The sequence below is a fragment of the Chrysemys picta genome, chromosome 1, assembly GCF_011386835.1.
Source record: "Chrysemys picta bellii isolate R12L10 chromosome 1, ASM1138683v2, whole genome shotgun sequence".
NCBI classification, from domain to species: domain Eukaryota; kingdom Metazoa; phylum Chordata; order Testudines; family Emydidae; genus Chrysemys; species Chrysemys picta.
This window is the reverse complement of record NC_088791.1, coordinates 90,567,947-90,593,330: the sequence shown is the minus strand read 5'-3', so window position 1 is coordinate 90,593,330 and position 25,384 is coordinate 90,567,947. Positions and strand designations below refer to the sequence as shown.

Below are 25,384 nucleotides of genomic sequence, written 5' to 3'. Positions count from 1 at the left end.
CTCCAAATTCCGCTGTGACTAGTCCAACAAAATTTAGACCAAATGAAGGGAAGACTCTGCATGTTTGGTGCTTTGCCACTACCCTTCAAAGAAATCAAAGTGCTTATTTAACTGAGTCTATTTAACAAACAAAGCCACAGAACGTTGATGTTATGAAAGATGCAGTGACAATGAGCCTCTGGCAAGTGCTTTATGTTGCAGTTGTCTATGAAGCCTAAGACCTGATATGCACCAGATACCACTGAAGTTTTAAAACAAAAGCTATATTCTTGTTTAAGGCCATTAACATAAGACTATATTTGCAGGCTCTCAAACCTCTGAAGGTTTATTATTACAAATTATTTCCTATTGAAAGGCTAGCAAACGAGTGGCTTCCAACTGAAGCTTAAGAGGCAAAGTGCATTGCCTAAGTACTGACACCTCTGGATGGGTCACCTGTGGAGCCTGAACCTGGGACCTCAGGGTCTAAAAGCACAAGTGTCTCTTGCTTAAGCTAAAGGACCTGGGCCATTAGCTTGCAAGCAGTCACAGAGTCAAGCCTTTTGACATATTCTAACTACTACCAGAGGACAAAAAAACATTGTGTTGGTCATGGGTGAACACATGTGCATACGCAGTCCATTACCACAGTGATCAGTGCAGCATAAATCTGTTGAGAACGGCCATCCTCTATGATGCTTTGGTGCTAAACAAGGACGCTGCAGTCTAATAATGCTTGACAATGACATTTATAAAGGTTCTAGCTTTTAAAAGCTTGGCTTCACTATAGTGCCCCTTTCCTGCAGATTACATACCTTCTGGGATTCTTGCTATGGGATCTAGACCTGAAACAAATGGAAAATGGCGAATAGTTTTTATTATACAAACAAATATTCACAATTAGAAAATGCAGATTACAATGAGAACAAGCTAAAGTAATTGATTACTTACCACAAGGGTCGGCAACCTTCGGCACACAGCCCATCACGGTAATCCGCTGGCGGGCCACAAGACATTTTGTTTACGTTGACCGTCCGCAGGCACGACGACCCCCCCCCCCCCCCCGCAGTTCCCAGTGACTGTGGTTCACCATTCCAGGCCAATGGGAGCTGCAGGAAGTGGCGGCGAGCATGTCCCTGCAGCCTGCCGCAGCTCCCATTGGCCAGGAATGGCAAACAGTGGCCACTGGGAGCTGCGGGGGCCCGTGCCTGTAGACGGTCAACGTAAACAAAATGTCTCGCGGCCTGCAAGCGGATTACCCTGATGGGCGTGCCGAAGGTTGCCAACCCAACTTACCATTACATTTCTTATTCTATGAAACAGTTAAGATAAAGGCCCTATTAAAATGTGAGTTACAGTCTCTTTAGAGAAAGATTTCCCAATGCTACATTGATCTGACTGTTTAAATGCTTCTTCTCTCTTTTCTTTCTGGGTATAGCATACCACAAAAATTCCCTATTTTATTTAAACTCTCTTGTTTTTTATGAAGACCTTAGAGAGTTAAGGAAAATACTGACCCTCTGTTCTTCTGATGCACAGAACACCTGATTTTATGGGGGATTTCACAGCTGACACGTGAGCTCATCAACATTGCTGTAGAAAGTCACTGTGGACTTCTTAAGTCCACAACAAAATGCATGCAAACAGCAGTTTAAATGAGTCTGCGTGTGAATTCCTAGAAACAGTGATTGTGTATTTCACTGAGAAGATTCAGGACCACTCCTAAAGGGCCAATCATATACTCAACCTCTTTTTTAGGTCTGATTTGAGTATTTCAGGTACTTCCCAATCTATCTATGCAGGTTATTTTCCCTAAAAGGCACCGAACGTATAATTTACTTGTTAATTCTCAGAGAAAATTACATGTCTGAAATCACACTGAAAAGTCAATATTTGCTCACGTTTATATTCACCCTGATGTATCCATTACTTATATAGAAAAAGTACAGTAACTCCCCACTTAACGACCTCTCGCTTAACGTTGTTTTGATCTTACGTCCCTGCTCCATTACAGAACATACTTGTTTAAAGTTGTGCAATGCTGCGCTATAATGTCGTTTGGTTGCCTGCTTTGTCCACAGCTGGCAGCCCCCTTATCAGCTCCCCCCCCCCATTCCCCTCGCCTCCTGCCCGCAGCAATCAGCTGCTATGAGGCATTCAGGAGGGAGAAGCGAGGACTCGGTGCGCAGGCTCCCCCTCCCTCCTGAACATGGCAAACCAGCTGATTGCCGCCAGCAGGAGGCAGGAGAAGGAGGGGGGAGGAGCAGGATGCAAAACGTGTGGAGTAAAGGGGGCAGGGGGGGAAGAGAAGAGAGAAGAAGCAGGTTAAGGGTGAGGACTTAGGAGAAGGGGTGGAGTGGGTGGGCCGAGGGTTGAGCCCCGCCGCCCCTGGTGCTTGCACAGTAAGGGAAGGTGCTTCTCCTAGCCAAGGAACCTTCAGGCTCCTTGCCTGCAGTGCCAGTGGGCTGTGCCTGTGTGGGGTAAGGCGGGGACACCGCCCATTGCTTCATACTCAGCAATGATGATTGTAGTATTGAATTGTTTCTTTAAAATTGTTTAAAACTTATACCTGTATTAAATTGCTTGTTTAAAACTGTTTAAAACATATATAATATAATGCCTTTTGTCTGGCAAAAAAAATAATTCCCTGGAACCTAAGCCCCCTATTTACATTAATTCTTATGGAAAATTGTATTTGCTTAAAGTCGCATTTTTCAGGAACATAACTACAACGTTAAGTGAGGAGTTATTGTCTTCCACCAGAAACAAGGAGTTATAGGCTTGAGAAAAGCAGTCAAATAATTTTCAATTCCTATAGAATTTTCAGCAAATGCAGCCTGTTTTGCCACCAAGCGTACATACACAAACAAATATGCAAGAAAATTCAGTCTTACATAGATTCTACAATGGCTATTAAATGTATGTTGCCAAAAATAGAGCAGATCTCTACCTCCTTAGCTTCTCCCTTTCTTCTTTCTCCCTCTCCTCTCTGCGTTTCAGGCGTTCCTGATTTCGTTTTTCCTGTTTATCAGCCACAACCCTCTAAAAAACAAAGGGACATTTTCAATACATCACTTCAGCTGAAAGGTGATATAAAGTCATCTAAACAGTTAATAGTTGGTTCTTTCCCACTTTCTGTGCACGTATATTATCCCCTCTTCTCTCATTCTCTTAGCATCATATTTGACTTGTTTACTTTGTTTCGAAAGTCACGATTATTACAAGAGAGCTACACAGAAGTGACAGTATTAACATCAAGACCTGAAGGAAGTAGAACTATACTAAGTCAAAGTTTCGCATGGAAGGGAGTTCAAAAGCAGTGGGTCAGAATTCAATGCGAGAGTTTCCATACTAATTCTGTCATACTCTGGCCAATGGGTGGTAAATCAAAACGAGCAGAGCTAGAAATTTTATGAACTTCCTTCGTTTACACTGGAAGATAAGTAAGGTCTTAGTCTGCATCAGAAAGACCCTGAATGGGCTGGTGCCTGGTTCTGAGGCTACTTGTGTCCACACTGTGAACACGACAGTTACAATCACAGAAAGGATACTTCAGCTGATAGTATGTGGAGGTTGAATTCACTACAGTTAGGGGCAGGGCACTCTCAGGAGAGGGCCCTTAGGTGTGGAACTCACTGCAATTGGACATTATGAAAAGCCCCAAGTCTTTCCACCTTCTGGGCATAATGCAAGAGATTAATCTCTTTATAAAGGTCGTCTTCTGAGTTGTGGAATTGTCCCAGACCATATTGATTAGATTTCTGAGGAGAGTTTTAGGAAGGAGGAAAGTTATTTTTTGTAAGTGACGTACTTCAAAGATTACAGACAGAGTACTTTAGGAATTTGGAATAATTATCCATGGACAATTTTTTCAGTTAGTATTCAATTTCTTATAATTTTGATGTCAAGTAATTCCTTGTACAACAATGACAATTTACTTGTAATTATTTTTAATAACTATTCTTGTTCCAGGGAACTATTTGCATTAATGCCTTCCTCTCATAAATATCATACACAACCACACAAAACACTGAGTCCACTAGCACTTTTACTCACGATCCTAACAGAAGCATTTTCTGCATTTGGGCTCCAACTGAGGAAAACTTGTGCTTAACTCCTACTGAAGTCAAGGGGCCTTAAGCACCTGCTCACATAGCTCACTGAATTGCAAAACTATAATTCATAGATGTTTTTAAGGCCAGAAAGGACCATTATGATAACATAGTCCTTCCACCCACATAACACAGGACACAGAATTTCACTCAGTATTTCTTGCATTAAGCCCACAATTTCTAGTTAGGCTAGAGACTCTCATTTAGAAAAGACATAAGCAGAGCAGGGAGAGCAGAGAAAGTTGGGAGTTTAGAGGTGGTGTCGGGGCTTGTAAGCTCTGAATTCTCACAGTCTGTGCATGTGCTGGGATTTCAGGGAGCCCCATCCCTCTCCCTTCCTGTTGTGTGATCTGGGGGACTGTGTCCCTTCTTCCTGACCTTCCATCTGAAATGGGATCTGGGGTAGGGAGACTGAAAGCAACATAAATTTAAGCATCTGGAATCCAGAAAATGAATAGTTAAGATACACATTACCCCTGTGTGGGTGAGGGGACTGGCCTGCTTTGGAAGAAAGGCAGACTGGATAGCCCTGGGGCCTGGGTGGGGAAGCCTGGCTGAACCACAGGCAGGAGTTCCAGATGGGAGGGGGAAGCCAGCTCAGTGTCCACCTTGGGGTACTTGGCCAAGGTAGCGTGTGACCCTCAAGTAAGCTGCTGTCTGGAATAGGTGTACATAGCAGCACAGGATAGGAGACAGCAAGAAGCAATTTATTACATGTTAAAAGCTTCTACAGTGCCAACTAACGACTTGATGGAATGGGAAGAGGAAGTGGAGCTGGAAATGGTCATGGTGGAGGTGCTACATGCTGTGGGGAACGGTGGGGCAGGAGGGAGAAGGAGATAGACACACCAGTCTTCTCTTGCATACTCAACGTTACATGGTTGTTAAAGTAATAAGACTGTCAAGGTTTTGGGATATAGACTGTAGAAGAGATTTCTCTCATTGGCCCAGTTAGCAACTACACATTGCAAGCATTTCAAAGCACAGAATAAGGGGCGCGGCGCGCTCCCCGCACCCTCAGTTCCTTCTTGCCAGACAACTCCGACAGAGAAGGACGATGACGGGATGTGGAATAGAGATGAGCAACACATCTCGAAGAACACCAGTTACGGAAAAGGTAAATGTCTTTTCTTCGAGTGATTGCTCATGTGTATTCCACAGTAGGTGATTCCAAGCTATATCTGTTGGAGGTAGGTAGGAGTTCACAAATTCTTGGGACGGAGCACAGCCCTGCTGAACCCGGCATCCTCCCTGGTTTGGGTGACAATCTCATAATGCGAGGTGAAAGCGTGAACTGAAGACCACGTAGCAGCCCTACAAATGTCCTGGATGGGGACATGAGCCAAAAAGGCAGCCGACGAGGCCTGCGCTTGAGTCGAGTGCACCTTCACAACTGGTGGCGGAGGGATTCTCGCCAGGCCTAACAACAACAGGTATGGATGCAGGAGGTGATCCAGTTGGAGAGTCGCTGAGTGGAGATCGGCCAACCTTTCATGCACTCAGCCGAGGCGATGAACAGTTGCGAGGACTTTCTGAATGGCTAAGTCCGCTTCAGGTAGAAAGCCAGAGCCCGTCTCACATCCAGCGTGTGGAGGCGGCGCTCCTCACTGGACGCATGGGGCTTGGGGCAGAGGACCGGCAGAAAAATGTCCTGACCCACGTGATAGGCGGAGACCACCTTCGGGAGGAACAAAGGGTGTAGGCGGAACCGGACCATATCTTTATAAAACACCGTGTACAGGGGCTCGGAGGTCAGGGCCCTGAGTTCCAAGACCCGCCTAGCCGACGCGATCGCAACCAGGAAGGCCACCTTTCACGAGAGGTGTGACCAGGAGCACGTGGCTAGTGGCTCAAATAGGGGCCCCATGAGACAGGCCAACACCCAGGTTTAGGTCCCACTGCGGGACAGGGGGCCTAACATACGGGAAGAGACGATCCAAGCCCTTAAGGAATCGGCCAGTCATAGCATGGGAAAATACTGTGTGGCCCTGCATCGGCGGATGGAAGGCCGACATGGCCACCATGTGCACCTTGACTGACAAGGCGCTACGGTGAAGGAGGTAGTCCAGAATAAGATGGATTGGGGTGGCCACCGGGGAAACGCCCCGCTTGTCCGCCCTTCTGGAAAACCGAGACCACTTTGCCAAGTAGGCTCGGTGCGTGGAGGGGCGCCTGCTTTCTAGAAGGACACACTGAACCCCTTCTGAGCACGTCCTTTCCTCCCTACCTAACCATTGAGCAGCCACGCCGTGAGGTAGAGTGCCACTAGGTTGGGGTGGAGGAGGCAGCCCTGGTGCTGGGAGCATGTGGATAGAAGGAGTGCCACGTGATCCCGAACCTGTGACTGGGAGCTGCCCTTGACCAACCAGTCGTCCAGATATGGGAACATCTGGACCCCCTGGTGCCTGAGGTAGGCCACCACCGACATACATTTCGTGAATACCCTGGGGGCAGTGGACAGGCCAAACGGGAGGACCATAAATTGTTGGTGTTCCTGCCCCACTATGAAATGGAGGAAGCGTCTGTGCCCCTCGAATATGTGAATGTGGAAGTACGCATCCTACAGATCGAGGGCGGCGTACCAGTCCCCGGGACCCAGGGAGGGGATGATGGAGGCCAGGGAGACCATGCGGAATTTGAGCTTCACCATGTACTTGTTAAGGCCTCACAGGTCCAAGATGAGCCCCCCTTTGGCCTTCGGGATAAGGAAATAGCTGGAGTAGTACCCCTTGCCTTTGAATTCCCCTGGTACCACTTCCACCACTCCTAGGCCCAGGAGCTGCCCCATCTCCTGCTCGATCAGAGCCTCGTGCGAGGGGTCCCCCAAGAGGGACGGGGTGGGGATGGTTGGGCCGGGAGGAAGTAAACTGGAAGGTGTATACCCGGGAGATGGTGTTGAGGACCCATCGGTCCGAGGTCAGCCGAGACCACTCCGGGAGGAAAGCACACAACCGATCGGAGAAGGGAAGCTTTATTGAGGGTGGATCCCTGATGAGAACTGGCAGGGTGCCCCTGGGTGTCCCATCATAACCGCCTTTTCCCCGCTTGCTTGTCCTTTGAGGACTCAGGCTGGGGGGCAGGACGAGACTGCCTCTGTGGGCACCTCTTACAGTTCCGCGATTTCTTATAAGCGGTCTTGTATTTTGACTGGCTGGCCTGAGTGGGAGTCTGCTGCGGCTTGAATGTAGGTTACCCGGAGCCGGAACATAGAGATCCAGAGTCTGGAGAGTCGTGTGGGAGTCTTTCAGGCCATGTGGCTTTGTATCCATTTGCTCTGCAAACAGAGCTTTGCTGTCTAACAGGAGGTCCTGCAGGGGGGTCTGCGCCTCGCTGGACAGCCCAGAGAGCAGGAGCCATGACGTCCTTCTCATGGATACCGTGGAGGCCATGGACCTCATGGCTGTGGCCGCTGCATCAGAAGCTACCTGCAGCATTGCCCTGGCAGTCTCCACCAGCACTTTGAACTCCTTCCTGTCACGCTCCTGGAGGGAGTCCTCGAACTTGAGCAGGGGGCCCTGAATTCATACAGACCCAGGAGAGCCTGTAACTGGAAGCTCGAGGACGAATACATTTTTCTTCAAAATGAGTCTAACCTCCTTGAATCTTTATTTGTTGGGGTATGGACTGGTTGGGACAGCCGTTCCCTGTGGCTGACTGACTCGACCACCAGGGAGTTCGGAGCAGGGTGGGTGTATAAATATTCATGCCCCTTGGGTACAAAATACTTGAGTTCCACTCTCTTAGAGTTGGGGGCCAATAAGGCCGAGGTTTGCCACAGGGCATTTGAAATTTTTGCCACCCCTTCGTGCAGAGGCAAGGCCACCCTGCCCAGTGCCAAGGAGGACAATACATTGAACAGGGAGTCTGAGGGCTCCTCCATATCCTCTGCTTGGAGGTGGAGGCTTGATGCCACCCTTTTAAAGAGTTCTTGGTGGGCCCTAAAGTCCTCCTGTGGGACGGAGGGGCTGTAATCACCTCATCTGGGGAGGGTGAGGAGGCCGGCGCAGTACTTTGGGTGTCCACCGGCACTGGAGGATCCACCACCTGGTCGGTCTCTGGACATGGTGCCGAGGATGTACGTCCCACTGACTCCTTCCTCAGAGGTCTGGAGAGAGAGGCCGATGGTCCTTGTGAGGCTCCAGTCACCGAGTGAGCCCCCATCGGGGCTGCGTCGGGGGCCATGGTGCCCACTGGTACCACTGGGCCAGCCACAGGGCCCGGTGCCACTGCACCTGCTGTCGCACCAGCGGAACCGACTGTTCGGCCTGACTGGCCTGGCCCACCGATGGACAACTACGAAGGGAGGCCGGGCTGACATACTACCTGCCGCTGTCCCTGGATTGGGAGGAACGGGGCGCCGGGAGTGATGCCAACCACGGGACTGCAATCCTGACGTGGAAGACTGGTACCGTTGGTAAGGGCTGCTCCGCGATTGGCTCCGGTGGGTGGACCTGCGACGGCAAGATGCTGGCGATTGACGTCCGGGGCTGCGGAAGTGGTGCCGTGGCGGGGTCCTGTAGCAGGACGCCAAACGGAAACGACATTGACGTTCGTGCTGTGACTGGCTGCGATAGCCCTGCCAAGATGAGGACCTTTGGCGTCGTCTGCCTTGGTCCTGTCAGTGTTCGCTCCTCGAAGCGAAACGGTGACGAGAGAGTCTTGGTCAGACGGAACCCAAGCAGACAGCCTGGTGGGCGTCAAGGGCAATCCACGTGGACTTTACCCTGAACGGTCGCTGGGCAGCGAACGGCGTCAGGAACGTTCCCTCAACCAAAACCAGTACCGAGCCGATGTGACTGTGGAGATCCCAGCAGCAGCTTGCCTCTGGAACGCGGGGCCGACATCGGCGGTGCTCTGGTACTGGCATGGACATAACATCCCGGGTCGCCTGAAGGGCCTCCCATGTGGAGGGCACCCGGACATCCGGGGAGGCCTGCTCCGAATGGGCTAGGCTACTCCGCTCGACTTGACCCAACATGGGTCTAACCTCTGTCACAGGTTTACTCTGGTGCCGTGGCGAAGAAGGCCTCTTTCTAGCCTTCTTGGCGTGCCCCATGAACAGGGAGCGGTACCGACTAGTTGATTGCACCGAAGGGTCGCCGCGCACCGACACTGCAGTGCCCGGTGCCAACTCAGAGCGGCACACCAGAGCCGGGGTCAGCGCCAACTCCATCAAAATAGCCCGGAGCCTAATGTCCCTTTCTCTCTTGGGCTGAGGCTTAAACGACTTGCAAATCTTGCAGCGATCGCTGAGTTTCCCCCAAACAGTTCAGACAGTCCGTCTGCGGATCACTCAGTGGCATAAATCGCCTACAAGTGTTGCATGACTTAAAACCCGGGGCCCCGGCCTGGGTGCTCTAGCTTAGCTAAACTAAACTTACTAACTACAGGTACCATACACTGAACGAACAAGCAGTTTTGGGGACGAGCTACAACAAAGCTGGAGCAGAGCAGTTCCGAATCACCTTCACTGGCGGCAAGAAGGAACTGAGGGTGGGACAAGCGCGCAGCGCCCCTTATACCGCACCATGGAGGCACCACTCCAGGGGTCACTGGGGCGCTCCCCTATGGGTACTGCTAGGGGAAAAACTCCCAGCACCAGTGCACGTGGCAAGCACACACGCCTACTGTGGAATACACATGAGCAATCACTCGAAGACGAATCACCACATACCGAGATAAGTTATTTCAATGGTTAAGCTACTGTTAAAAATTTGCATCATATTTCTAGTTTGAATTTATCTAGCTTCAACTTGAAGGCACTGGATCTTGTTACGCCTTTGTCTGCTAAATTGAAGAGCCCTCTACTACCAAGATCTCTCTCCCCATGTAGCTACTTTTACAGGATGCTCAAGTCACCTATTAACCTTTTCTTGGATAGGTTATATAGACAGAGCTTTCATTTCTCACTGTAAGGCAGGGTTTCCAGACCATTAGTCATTCTTGTAAATCTTTTCTGGATCATGTCCAATTTTTCAACATCCTTTTTGAAGCATGGACACCACATTCCAGTAATGGTCCTGTTCACATTGAATAGTGAAGAAATACCACCTCTATTCCTACTCAATATTCCCCCTGCTTGTACATCCAAGAATCGCATTACCCCTCTTAGCCATAGTATCATACTGAGAAGTCATGTTCAGTTCATTATCCAACATGACCATAAAGTCCTTTTCAGTATCCTGGAATGCACTGACACACTTCCTTCTTCTGTAAGTGTGACCTACGTTCTTTGTTCAGAGATGTATGACCTGCATTTGGCTATATTAAAATGCAGGTTGTTCAAATGAATTCACCATGCCAAGAGATCATTACACTGTCCTGTCATTATCTTTAACTTACCATTCAACCAATTTTTAATATGGGCCTGCCTCAAAAGTTTTAAATTTACAAGATGAACAAATAAATTCACATACAATAAAAAGTTTCCACTAAGATCTTCTTGCATGTGATTAAGTTGTCAGTAAAAGAGAAAGAAAAAATAAATAAGACTGATTTACCCTGAGCTCCTCAAGTTTCTCCCTTATTTCGATGAACCCTAAGTGCAGTTTTCCTCCAAAGTGGTCAGCAAGTCGCCTGTCGTTATCATGAAGACCAAGGTAGGCAGAACACACTTCACAGACACGGAGCTTCTGCTGCTGAAAGCTGGAGGCAGGCATTGAATTCCTGTACACTTCCTGGGGGGGAGGGAGGAGGGGGAGATACATTGAGAGCTTCTTATTCTTCAATACATGAAAATATGAACACAAGAATGTCTTACCAGAAGCAACATACATAAAGAGTTATACCTGCCAATTAAGAGTCAGAGTAATTCAGGATACTATATTAGACCTGTTTTACTACTAATTTTATCCATGTGAGGTATAAATCAAATGTCTCCATTAAAATACAAAGAAGTTTCATTATTTTTAAATATAACATTATTTGGACACTAACTACAAAAAATAGGGCCATGAACAATTCATTTTGCTTTCCAAATAAAAAAAGAAAACGGACCTGTTCTTTAATCTCTACTCCACAGCAGGTTACTTTGGAGGAGTCTGACAATTTTTGAGAGTTCAACATAGGTAGTAAATATTAGCAGTGAGCACCATATCTATGAAGATTGCACAGTGGCTTCCACAGTGAATCTATTTAAAATGCTATCCTGAAAAATCATCTTTCCAGTCTTGATCTTTACTGAAGAGTTATTTTTAAATTGAGGAAAATTTGTTTGGCCATTTCTGTATCTGAGGACAGCTGGGAGAAGGAACAAAGCCACATTTAATCCTCTGTAAAAAAACAACAACAAATATTTGCAGTTATTTTAAGCTGCTCAAGCATCAAAAAGACTCAGATAGAAAGCAGAAATATGACATGGAAATAGCTCTCAGTGAAGAGAGTCTTTTGAGAGCTCCAGTGAAAACTGGTTTGTCTTGTCAGAGTTAAACACCTTTGAAACAGTCTTGCTCAGTGCAACTCATGATGCATAAGGCTGAAAACTAGTCTTCTTACCAGCATTAGCCATGACAACGACTGGTCTTAACAACTGTAGAACCAAATACACTGTCCATAGAAACGAAACAGACCAACATAGCTCAATTAAAGTAAAAGCCTTATCTGTGGAAATAAATACACTTGAAATAGTGCAGGACTACCTTAAAAAAAAAAAAAGTGGGAATACCAACAGAGACCCCAATGGACTGAACAATAACAGAATAGTGGTGAAAATATTTGATATATTTAGGCCATCTAACTCTGTAGCAAAGTTAGCTTTACAATGAGGGTGGATAAAAATCAATGATTTAAAATCTTTTTTAAAAAATCCCTTTTTATTTAAAGCAGATTTTTTTGATAAAATGCTTTTTGAGGAAAATACCTATCTAAAGATAGTTTTAATTAAGATACATTATAGCTCAAAGCTATCTCATCATGGAATAGGGATTATAAATTCTCATTCTATAGTATGAGACAATATATACATGTAATGTTTAAGAAAAGTTTTGTAAATGAGTTCCAATAGTTTATGGATTAGGGACCCAATCTTATGGGGTTCCAGGGGCTTCTGTATAGATTATTTAGGTTAATCTTTCTATCTACCCAATGGGACTCAGTGCTCAGTCTAGAAGATACCATCAGAGATGCTTAATTTTGCAGTTCTCAAACTGTGGATTTGTGTCTCCAGAGATAACATGCTTGTTAACAGCAAAAATATTTTTAAATAAATAAATCAACAACATATAGAGGTGAGAAATAACAGACCTCAACCCTATTGTCCCTCTGCAAATTTGTGTCAATCCCTTACCTCTCTCTAAAAGTGCAAAGTTTCAAAAAGTTCAATGAATAGAAGATTGTTGAGGGCAGAATAGATCTGGACAAGGCGAAGAAGTCTGGAGATAAACATGAGAAGGGAGGGACAGGGTAGTAGAAACAAAAGTGAAACTGTTTGAGCAGCATATTCCAGAAGTCCTGAGGTCTTTCTGAGTGTAGCCTTCATTGATTTGAGATCTACCATACCATTCTCTCACTAGAAGGGAAAATCTATAATGGCAGCAGGCCGTAAAAGAGACCCAGTTTGGGGATATTTTAATGAAGTTCCTCTACCTGTGGGTTAAGACAGGCATGCGTGCAAAATGCAAACAGTGCAACAAAGAAATGCAAGGCCTGGTTGTCCGAATGAAACAACATCATGAGAAGTGTTCCTTCTCAGGAGGAAGCTGCGCTGAAGATGATGAAAGGAAAAAGAAAAAAGTCTCCATCATCCAGAAACAACCATAGACGAGTTTGTGATAAGAGCCAGCAGATTATAAAAGAGGTAATTGATGAAAAAATTGCCCCGTTTGTTTATGCAACAAACTCTCCTTTCCATATGATTGAGAACCCACACTTCATTAACATGGTTCAGTCATTAAGACCAGGATACAGTCCACCCAACAAAGCAGATGTCGCAGGCAAATTGCTGGATAAACTGTATGAAAGAGAAATCGAACAGTGTGCAAAAGGTCTAGAGGGAAAAATTGTTAACTTGAGTCTTGATGGGTGGAGCAATGTCCACAATGATCCTGTTGTATGTGCTTGTGTGACAACGGAAGAAGGGAATGTCTTCCTTACAGAAACAATTGATACATCAGGAAATGCACACACACAATACTTACAAGAAGTAGCAGTCGGAGCTATAACAAACTGTGGAAAAAAATTCAACTGTCTAGTATGCAGCCTGGACACAAACAATGCTGCAAATGTATCTAAGATGAGAAGAAATTTAGAGGAGAGTCCCAAGCTAATAACATACGGTTGCATTGCTCATTTGATGCACCTCCTAGCCAAAGACCTCAGTGTTCCAGTAATAAAGACTAATGTTGTTGAAACTGCAAAATACTTCCATAATAACCACTTTGCAGCAGCTGCTCTGAAAAAAGTGAGAGGAACCAAGCTAACTCTCCCACAAGACATGCAATGGAACTCAGTAGTGGACTGTTTGAGTAATATATCAAGAACTGGCCCAATCCGATGACAGTTTGTGAACAAAATCGTGAAAAAATAGATGGCACTGTCACAGCCAAAGTTCTTAACATTGGGCTTAAGAGAAATGTTGAACACATGCGGAGTACCCTGAAGCCTATTTCTGTAGCCTTGAACAAAATGCAGGGAAATAGCAGTTTTATTGCTGATGCTGTTGAAATTTGGAAGGAACTGAGTGAGATCTTAAAAAGAGAAATATGCAACGACAGAGTTAAATTACAAGCATTAAAAAAACAAATGGGACAAGCACTATCTCCAGCTCATTTTCTTGCAAATATTCTCAATACTCGGTACCAGGGTCAAACCTTAACTGCTGAAGAAGAGGAGCTGGCTATGACATGGACATCCAGCAATCATCCCTCCATAATGCCAACTATGATAAACTTCAGAGGTAAGGGTGAACCATTCAAGAAATATGTTTGCTGATGATGTTTTAAAGAAAGTCACACTAGTGAACTAGTGGAAGTCACTTAAGCACTTGTATTCAGAGACTGTTGAGGTGATAATCTCACTTTTAACAGCAGTAGCTTCTTCTGCCGGTGTAGAAAGAATATTTTCTTCCTTTGGACTAATTCATTCCAAATTGAGAAATCGTTTTGAGACCTGAAAAAGTAGGAAAGCTTGTATTTCTTTTCCAGATTATGAACAAACAGGAAAATGAAGGTGAAGAGGACTTAGTTAGCTGCAGAAGCCAATATTTTAAGTTTCTCATGTTGACCTGGCTGACATAGTCGATTAAATATGTTTTAAAAAAAAAATTAACTATTTTAGTTAAACAATTTTAACAAAAAACAAACCTGATTTTAAAAAACTTGAATGTTTACATTCAAAAATTTATATGCTCGTTTTGTTAAAATATTGTATGGTTGCTGTTGAAGAAAAACATCCAGAATATACAACGTTGTTGTTTTAGTTAAATAAAACAATTTAAATGTCTGTCTGGTGATGTTCTCCTCCTAATACAGCATGGCAAGAAAATCCTCCAAATATTAATGATTAATAACCTGTTGAATTGGAGATAGTTCACCTCCCAATGATTTCATAAATATCTGCTTCAATTACCTTTGGTAAATGAAATAACCAAACAATCATTCATTTTCTGATATAGCTGTAAAACTAATCTGAAAAGTTTTCAAAAAACACTTTAAAAATGTATAGTGTGTGTGTACCTTCTAAAAATGAAACCTACATCTATTTCTGAGTTGTGAAGAATACGTATTAATATTATAAAAACCAACAAGAATGCACTTTTATGTAGAAATCCATGATTAAATCGAGGCTTCCTGACTAGTGATTTAAATCAAATCCACCCTGTTTACAACTGATTGCCTCATACCTTGAATCAAAATTAAGGAAGTGCTGCTGATTGATAAGAAATTGTATAGTACATAGCTGCTGATGAAATTTAAGTTATTTTTGGGCATTCAAAAAAATTTAGGTGCCAAAATACACACTTTCGGAAGAAAAATCCCTTTTACATAGAACTTCAAGTCAAAGACATACTCAGCCATTTCCATTTTGGTAATAAAAATAATACAAACAATTTAAAACCTTTCAATACATGCTGAGCATTCTAAACCAAATTATTCAGAGAAATATGGTTTAAGAGATCTGGTCTCATCTCCTAAGACATCTGGAATGAAGTGTCAATGAATTCACAGATGTAAAGACAACAAAATTACCTCTGCTTCTCTCTTCTTTGCCCTGGCTTTCTCCACTTCATCCATTACTTTCTGGGACTCCTCCACATTTCCGTCAGCTCCCAGCTGTTCTACTTTGGCCAATAGCTTCCCAATTTCTTCATTCAATTCATGAACTCGTTCAGCCTTGGAAAAACAAGTGGGAGCTCAATACAGGCAGGTTTTCATGTGTTTTGGGTTTGGATTTTTCTCAGAGAAGCTAGATTGTGCTTGTTGGGATTAATATCCAGAAGTCATTGCTTATCTGAAATAAACTCTTTAAGGCAAAGTCAATGGAGACACATGTGGATCAGAGGTATTTGTAGTAGTATAGGCCCCACCCAACCTGTATTCTCCAACACATATACTCCAAAGTAGGAAGTCCACCGTGCATATTCACAAGTTATTAAATGTTTAGGTTATGACATTTCTACAGCTGCCTCTGGGATTTTCATGATGGTAACTGTTATGATGCAAGATTCCCATGGCTGTTGAAAGAGCTATCTGCACTCTACTTGCTTTGTCTCTGGTTATGCTCCCTTCGAGACCATAATTTGTTTAGAAATCCTGAACAATACAAAAATTGTGAGATCATTGCCCTCTATGCAATAAATAGGTTTGTAAAATTAATATTTTATATAACCATTCCTCCAAACACATATATGCACTCACAAAAACTAGATGAGACAGCATGAACCCCTAAGCTATCTCAGCAGTTGAGAGTCGGGGCAAAAGATGGAGTTATCACTTTTTCATGGCATGCTCCACCACAGAGACTGAAAGAGTCCTGAAGGAGAAGTGGATGACCAGTCGTCTCCCTCTTTTTCCTTCTCCTTTTAGGCAATGTTTCCCAAACAATGAGTCCCAACCCAAGAGTGGGTTGCAGGAAGGTATTAAAGAAGTCATCATATCCATGGCTAGATCACTGGGCCCCGGCCTAAGAACATAAGAATGGCCATACTGGGTCAGACCAAAGGTCCATCTAGCTCAGTATCCTGTCTTCCGACAGCGGCCAATCCCCGGTGCCCCAGAGGGACACCATCCCTGCCAATAGCCATTGATGGACTTATCCTCCAAAAAAAATTTCTAGTTCTTTTTTGAACCATGTTATTGTCTTGGCCTTCACAACATCCTCTAGGATATTTTGCCTAGGCAAATATACACTTCTCATGGCCCAAACGGGAGGCACCAGGATGGGGGAGCAGAGGGCTTGAAGAGCAAGTCTGCCCTGCAGTCACCCTGCAGTGGCAGCTCCTGCCCTGGCTCCCCACTTTGGGAGTTGCAACCTGGCACACAGGACTGCAGGGCCATTCACATTTGGCGAGCCAGGCCCAGCTGGAATAGAGAGCCAGGCCCAGGCCCGCAGGACAAGAGTTGCTGCTGTGGGGTTAGCATGGGTCAGGCTCGCTCTCTAAACCAGAGGTCCCCAAATTGTGGGGTGCTCCCCCTAGGAGGGTGCGGAGGAACATTCAGGGAGGCGCAGTGGGCACAGGCCATGCATGGCCCTGTCCCCAGCCTTGGCACGGCTCCATACCCAGCTGCGTGCCCGGCTGCCAGCCCCTACTGCAGCCCCCAGCCACAGCTCCATTCCGAGCCTGGGGCTGAGGCTGGGGGTAGGGCCGGGAGCAAAGCCGCACCCAGCCACAGATCCAGCTCCTGGCCCCCATGGCAGCCCAGCTGCGGCTCCACTCCCACCCCCAGCCTCAGCCCCTGGCCGCCGCTCTGTTCCCGGTCCCAATCCCCGCCCCCAGCTATAACCCCCAGCCTCTGCCCCTTACCCCTGTCATAATGGGCTGTGGAGAGGGGGGGGGGGAGAGAAAGGGAGTGTGACCCTTAAAAGTTTGGGAACCACCGCTCTAAACTCCCACATGCACTAGGCCAGGATTAGGGTTGTGGTGCCAGGGTTGGAGGGTGCATATATGTAATGGTGGGTTGCAAAAAAAAAAAAAAAATGCTGTTGGGTGGGTCACCTTAGTAAAAAGTTTGGGAAACAATGATTTTAGGGAGAGATTCGGGGAGGAGAGGGAATCTCTCTCTCTCTCAAAACAAAAATCCTCAGTTTGGGTGGCCTGTCAAAGCCTAAACTTCCTTCCTTATGAAAATGGTTTGAATTTCACTAATGGGTAGTCTCATTTGAATTCAGCTCAGGTGCACTTGTGCTAAATAAGAAATGGTTACTTTCTGATAGAGGAAAAATCAGCCCAATTATAAGTATTCCCTTAAGCAGTCCAACAGGGCTTTGCAGCATGTCAGAAACCAGTTTTAAATGCTTACTTTAGCTGCAACTTCAGCACTGATCTCTTCTTGGGTTTCTGCTAGTCTTTTCTTAGCCACTTCAGTTCTTCTGTCACAGTCGGCAATGAATGACTGCAGGTGATCCATTGCCTAAAACAACATAAGATTATCACTGCCAGAAAGAACAAGCAAAGCCACCTAGACAAAAAATCTGGACAAAGACATATTTGAGAATGTGTGGGAATGACCTAAAACTCCTTTTAGATTCTCTTCACTAAGAAAAAGATCATTTTTAACCAGTGTTCAAATCTTTAGAGAGTAGCCTAGAGTTTACCTCAACCAGCTAATATGGGTTAAAACTAAAAATGTTTCATCACTGGGATTCTAAATGAGAGTTAATTAACATGGATTAGTTTAACATGGGTTAAAAATATATCTTTATTCCTAGTGAATATAAGGCCTTAGGAGCTCACAATGTGACTATTCAAAGCACAGATGACCGCCATGGTATATAATCTGTTAACCCAGATGCATAACAGAAATATACTTTTAATTCTGTGGATAAGTATAGCATCCTAAAGCCTCTCTTCAAAACATACATTTGTTACTCCTGAAGGAATTCATGTCCCCCCCACACACATTTTTTTTCTCTCCGCAGAAAATACATTCTGCCAAGGAGGTGCTACAGTTATGCCTTTTGCCTGCCAGGGGCTGCTGCGGTGCCAAAACGGAGGGCAGCCACTCACTAGCCTAACAGCTGAGCAAAGAGAGAGCAAAGGCTGTGTTCCTCACAACACTCTGCTAGCAGAGCCAGGTGAGGAGGCACATATGGGGGAAGGGAAAGACAGAGCGGAGGCACACGGGGCAGGTCACAGACTGGGATTCAGAAGGGACACTGGAGGGAGGGGGGAGACAAATGGGGGTGGGAGCTGAATCAGAGTGGGAGTGAAGGGACACACAGGGACAGATGTGCCTGACTGAATGGGAGAGGCTAGGGGTCAGCCAGGGTCTGCATGGGGGAGGCTCCCCAATTCCCTATCACTCTCCACCGCATCCCCCCCAAATAAACAACTGTTCCATACTTCTCCCACCCACATCCAACAACCTTCCAGGTTCATTCCCAGGCTCCTTCCCAGCAATTATGTCCCTCTCCCTCAGTTCCTCCATTACCCGCGACTCCCTGAAGCCTTTGCACTGCTTCTGATGGGTGTGGGAAACACATTTCTGTAGTTTAGTGTAAATGAATTACTACTCAAAGTTCTATATTAATACAGTGGAACCTCAGAGTTCTCAGGAATGGAGGTTGCTTGCAACTCTGAAATGCTTGTAACTCTGAACATAACGTTATGGCTGTTCTTTCAAAAGTTTACAACTGAACGCTGACTTAATACAGCTTTGAAACTATACTATGCAGAAGAAAAATGCTTCTTTTACCATCTTAATTTAAATGAAACAAGCACAGAACAGTTTTCTTACCTTGTCAAATCTTTTTTTTTAACCCCCCCCACCCCCTTTTTTTTAAGTAGTTTACATTTAACACAATACTATCCTGTATGCCTTTTGGGCAGGGGGTACCTCTTCTGCTGCCTTATTGTGTACTTCCAGTTCCAAATGAGATGTATGGATGACCGGTCAGTTCATAACTCTGGCGTTTATAACTCTGAGGTTCTACTATATGGCTAGTAAGGAACTTATTTGTCAAAAAAAATTTCCTGAATCTTTTTCATTGTCTGTATTGTTACAGACATACTTGTAGACAGGTATTTTAAAATAAATTACCAAAATAATTGAAACTGGCATGATTATATTGCGTTATTTTGACAAATAAAATATGCAGAATTTTAAAATATTGTGCAATAATTTGTATTTTTTTTTTTGGGTGCAGAATTCCCTCATGAGTAATTTGCATTGTAACGAACCACAATCAGTTTTGAGACAGGAGTTGATGGCAACAGTCGGATGACATCCAGAATTATGGGGATAACAGATATGGAGACTTATCTGCCTAGCCACAGACAATACTCAGCTCTAGCCACAGACTAGATGCTTAGCTATTTATATGCCCCCATTATTGTAGTATCTAGATAATCATGCAAGAGCCCCACCCTCCAAATCTATAGCTTTGTGGAGAAGGTTTATGTTTTCTCTATATACTTAGCATGTTACATCTTTTGTATGTGCATAACCAGTTTGTAGAGAGAATAGTGCATTTTAAGGCAAAAAACATACATCAAGCTCAAAGAAAAAGTCTTGTTCTTTGGATGCAATTTCATAATCTGCTCTTAATGCCAGGTCATGCACCTTCAGACATTCTCCAAGGTCCATCCTCTGAAAATAGACACAAATGATTATTTGGGGGTGGAGTGGGAGAAGAGGTATAGCTTAATCTGTAGGAGAAATATTACTATAAGTGGAGTGTGCATGATTTTTTCAATTGTAAAATATTGGAAAGTGAACCATGTTTCTTTATGGAACTTCACAAGATTATTTTAGTATTGCTGCATGTTATTTCGGTATTGCTACAAAAACAATGTGGCATTTGGAATGATTACAGCATGCAGGTGTCAGAAGAAATAAAGCAGAAAAATGACTAACATTAAGTCAGATCCTATTTGTGCTGTATCACCTGAGAACCATCATCTCCCAACCTAGTTTAAAACATGCTCACTAACCAAAGTTCATGAAAATGACTGAAGTAATAGACATCAGGTATTTAGCTAAACAATTTAGCCAAGTCACTGCAATGCTGTTTTCAGCTAACTGGGTAATAGATAATCTGCAGTGACAGTTGTTGGCCCACATTAGGAGATAAATGACTTAGTCTTAATCATCCTTTAAATTGCTGCAATCTAAGCTTTCTTACAAAGAAGCATTGTTTAGAACTGGACAGGTTAAATAAAAAGTCTGGATGAAATCTCCCTCTCCCTCAAAAGATTTTGGTGATGAGCAAAGACAAACCAGCAGTCTAAATGCATGTCTTAAGACTGAGAAATAAAAAAGAAATAAAAAAAAATAAAACAACAAAACTCCAGCCCCTTAAATAGTTTATCTTTCATCTAAAGTAGTATTAAAAGGGATGCGGTGGGAAGGGGAAAGAGGCAAAAGGAATGAGGTATAAAATGAAGTGGATTGAGCCGCTGCCCATTATATGTTACGCAGAAAAAACCTGCAAGGAGCAGAGAATTCTTTTAAAGTGTGCCCAGAAGGGTACACTCAGCTAGCAGTTAAATTCTGTTTCTAATTTGAAATTCAGCTATAATAAAGCATAAAGTTCTAATGAAACCAGCTACCTATGAGTTTGTAAGGAGGCAAGACAAAGCAAGATAAACATAATCCAATCGGTTCATACTGAGAGAAGGAACAAAGTGTTACCCAAAACACCATGTTATTATGCAAAATGAGATTCTGCAAAGATGTGTCTTGATTTTTTCTCCCATGTGAAAATACTTAAGACTCAACAAAAATAGGTTACCAACATCTTTATTTGACTACATCACATAACATTTTTAAAAACAAAATGAGTAGAATTTTCCTTAAATCAACAATCTAAGATAACAATGAGAAATATTTAATCAATAAACTATGAAAAGTATCTGAGAAGAAACAATAATTTGTAATTTCTAAGCCACTTGTTGGCAGTGGCCATCCTACTAAAATGTGACTACATGCATGCAACTGTCAGTATGCATGGAGAGACTTGAATATTGTCAGAGACTGGAAATGTCAGTGCTCTGGTTTAACAGTGATTTTACAACCAAAATAAAAATTTAAAAAATGGGTTTAAAGCATTTCTTTAAAAAAATAAGCCCACTATTAACAGCAGGGGGAAATTTGAGAGTCACCTGATATTTGACTCCAATTGTCAAAGACTATTTCACTTTAACAAGATACCTAATGTATTGCCAGAGGTTCAGAAATTACTGGCATTATAAATTATTCACAAATAAATAAATGTGAATAAATTATTCACATTAAGAGAACAGTCTCCAATAGCTCACATCAGTGAAAAGTATATTTAAATTTAACATTTTAAAATGTTTGTGGAGAAGTAAAGAACCCTAAATGTTCTTGGTTAGTTAAAAAAACCAAGTTTTTAGTTCTTTACATACAATTCATCTTGTTAATCTAAGTTTTTTTTTCTTTAGGATTTTATTTAATTGTTGAGCTGAGCAAGAGGACTGCAGTTTTCCCTACAATTGCTACACAGGACTTTGTAACAATCATGTTGTTAAGTGAAATAAGTCACTAAGACAGTGGTTCTCAAACTTTTGTCCTGGTGACCCCTTTCACATAGCAAGCCTCTGAGTGCGACCCCCTTTATAAATTAAAAACACTTTTTTATACATTTAACACCATTATAAATGCTGGAGGCAAAGCAGGGTTCGGGGTGGAGGCTGACAGGTTACGACCCCCCCCCCATGTAATAACCTTGCAACCCCCTGAGGGGTCCTGACCCCCAGTTTGAGAACCCCTGCACTAAGAGTTAGTGGCCATGTAAGTTATTATGCAGGTCTGCTTTCCATGCTAGCAGATTCCAATTCTTTATTCAAGCTGGAGTTAGAAGATTTGATTATGAGGGGAATAATGAATTATGTTTTGACAAATGTAATTAATCAACATTAGAAAGTGCCTGTCTTGCAGCCTCAGAAAGCACTGCACATCGTATCTAGAGCATTGTTGAAATTAGGACTAGGTAAATTATAACCACTTAAGAGTTAAAACCTTGGGTTTAAAAGGGAACGATTACATTTGTCAGCACATTGGACTGAGTTGCCCCAATCCAGGTGTACACAAAACTTTACCTCAATCTGGTGATCTGCAGTACTAAGTGATATGAAAATATTGACATAAGATCTGAAATATGTCCAGTGTGAGATGGAGTGATAAAAATAAATCTGAAAATTTTCCAATTGAGAGACGGAAGATTAGACTAGAAGGAAAATTACAAATTATACTTAGTTAATATATTAGAACACTAAAGCTATCAAAAACAAAGTTTTGGACATAAGACTATAATTCAGATTTAAGGTTCTTACACCAAACTTTGCAGACACAAGCAAAACCTGGCTAGATGTCATTGTAGTTGTTGGTGCAACAGACTTCAGCCAAGTATACTGTGCAGCACTCGACACAGGGAACTCAGGCAGCAGGTATGGCTGTGCTTGTTGTAGCCACATTCAGATGTAGGAGGTCTACAGACCTAAAGATAGTTATAAGTGTCCATCTGATTTTCAGGACTTGGAATCGGGTTAATATTGGTACACTGGTTACTCTGAAACACCAAAGAGGCCTTTGCTGAACCGATCGGATTCTTCACTGAGTGCTGAGGCACCAAGGCTGACAATGTTTGGCAACTTCACTGAAGTTAATGACTTCTGCATAGGTTTAAGTTTTCATGGATGTCAGGTGCCATGACAACTAGGGCACTGTAAAAATTGGTTTGCAGATCAGCTCACAGAGCCAGATACAGTGTAGTCAAGTATTTGGAATGGGACTGGAGATGGAGCAAGAAAATGTTAACCAGGACAGATCTTTTATCTTCTGTGATTTGAGGTCAGGACACATTTTTCCCCATAGGGACAGAGAGCATGTTGTGGTCATCCATGCCTTAGAGGCGGATGAAACTTGAGGTTCCAGATGGCTCTGAAGTAATACACCTCTATCCCGATATAACGCTGTCCTCGGGAGCCAAAAAATCTTCCCGCGTTATAGGTGAAACTGCATTATATCGAACTTGCTTTGATCCACCAGAGTGCGCAGCCCCGCCCCCGCAGAGCGCTGCTTTACCGCGTTGTATCCGAATTTGTGTTATATTGGGACAGAGATGTATATTGTTTGCCATCAGGCCACTATCGAAGGGTTGGGACTGCATAACAACCTTTTGTCCTCCATCATTGACATAGTGACCTTTAAATGTCCTCTTAACTTCACCCTTACAAGTCATGATGGTTTACAGAGGAAGGTAAAAGGACAAGCAGAATGGCTAAAGCACTGGAAGTCCCTGACTGAATTTGATCGCAAATGTATAGAGTATTTGCAGTCACATGCAGGAACAGTGTAGGAGACAAAGAAGAGTTCTTCACCTCCACCATAGCATCTGCTAACTCTCTCACTGCAAACTGGATGTAAGCCCTTCGCTAGTGAAGGCCAGTGGGGCAATACTGAATGGGAGGCTATCAATATATCCATATGGGAAAAAACTTCCTTAAGGACAAATGACATCCTGCCATTGAGCTCTTGCTTCAGAAACTATTGCTTGTCATCAAATCTTGCCAACTACCAACATATGTAAAACTTTCCATTTTTCTGGAAAGGTCAGCAAAAAGGTGGAAGCAGATTAAATGGCAATTTTTCAAGTCCTCCAATTTCCTAGTTCCAAGTCAGTCAGGTTTTAGATAACTATTCATCTGTATTAAGAGATCCTACACGTAGGCTCTTTCAGGAAACAGTTTTGCCACCCCTTCTGTGTAACATGTACATGAGGCCATCAGAGTTAGTAAGGAAATATGGATCACACTGAATTCAGTATACTCAGCTTTTCAATCACATAAGATCCACTGGTGCAATAAAATGAATAAACTCAGTGTCTTTATGAAGACAGAACAGAGGAAGGCAAGCTTGATGAGTACTAATTAAAACAATATTGAAGCAGTGATGGTGGGTTGGGGACAGCAGTTGAAAGAGGAGTATAGTACCCCTGGATGAGAGCATCCACCATTTGTACCCCAAATTCACTTTTGGAACTGTATGATTCAGAGCTGCTTTTGGAATTTTAACTAACAGCTGTAGCTAAACAGGTCTTTTCCAAGAATCTGGATCTAGTTAGAGTGAGATTTTTTTTTCTGTTACAGACTTTGCTATAATCACTCACTTCTTTACCACCTTGAGACAAGACTGGTATAATGAGCACTACAAGGGGTTGCAAAGGGACTATTCAGAAACTGGAGCTACTGCACAATACAGATGGCTGTATGATGAGCCAGCCATAATGTAGCAGCATATAACATCAATACTTCCAGGAGCAGCACTGCTTCCGGATAAGTTTCTGGGAGAAGTTCAATGTGCCTTTAAAAAAAGGCTTTAAGTCTTAAATCGTTTGGTATCTGAGGTACTGCACCTTTTCTTCTGTACTGCCAGAGTGGAAGACAAAGAGGTACTTAAGCGGGAGCACCATCTCTACAAATGAAAGGGAACTTTTTATGAGGTGTTCTCAATTATGGAATTCACTTCCTTATTTGATCCAATAGAGCCAGAATTTGTGTGTCTTCTGGATATGCGGCAATGCTTATATTTTCTTGTAGGCATAGGAGGGTCTGGAGACTGATGATGATTTAAGTTATTTTATGACATGAATGGACAGAGTGTCTATTTTTTGTGGGAGAGTTTACTAACTGGAGAAACTCATGACCTAAAAGTATTGTAAAGAAAATTTTAGATTTTTAGTTAGACATCAGATTTAAAATACCCATCTAGAGTTCCATGTTTCTCTACAGAATTAACGCACACTCAACACTCCTTTAATCTTTCCCCTACCTATACTTTCTTGTGGAATATATGAATTACAACATTGTAGATTTTCACTACGATATAGCCTGCAACCATCCTCCCCTACCCTATCAGCCATTGGGTGATTTCAGGTCAGTATTGCAAGGGTGTCTGCAATATTAGGATTTTACAGAGCAGCTGTGTAAATACTAAAGTGTGAGCTCTGGCCAGTCATCTAGAGATTGAAGTCTGACCAATACTGGGAAGGTGAGGTAAATGTAGTCAAAACTCTGGCCCATTTTAACAAGAACCTTAAGAACGTACTTAACTTTCAACAATGTGAGTTGTCCTGTTAAAGTCAATAGGATTACTCGTGCTCAAAGTTAACCATGT

At 43.5% G+C, this 25,384-nt stretch overlaps 1 protein-coding gene across 12 annotated transcripts in view; it reads right to left on the bottom strand.

Annotated features, from left to right (window-relative positions):
* The window catches only part of LOC101937547 (putative RNA-binding protein Luc7-like 2), an 84,709-nt gene that overhangs the window by 24,562 nt on the left and 34,763 nt on the right, over positions 1 to 25,384 (bottom strand). For all 12 annotated transcript variants that reach the window (XM_065562652.1, XM_008173246.4, XM_024109848.3 and 9 more), the window contains 6 exons: positions 19,736 to 19,834; positions 17,546 to 17,656; positions 15,275 to 15,418; positions 10,592 to 10,768; positions 2,930 to 3,021; positions 795 to 824 (listed from right to left, as the gene is read on the bottom strand). In XM_065562652.1, coding sequence (XP_065418724.1) covers positions 795 to 824; positions 2,930 to 3,021; positions 10,592 to 10,768; positions 15,275 to 15,418; positions 17,546 to 17,656; positions 19,736 to 19,834 — 653 coding nt within the window. The remainder of the gene's footprint in view (positions 1 to 794; positions 825 to 2,929; positions 3,022 to 10,591; positions 10,769 to 15,274; positions 15,419 to 17,545; positions 17,657 to 19,735; positions 19,835 to 25,384) is intronic.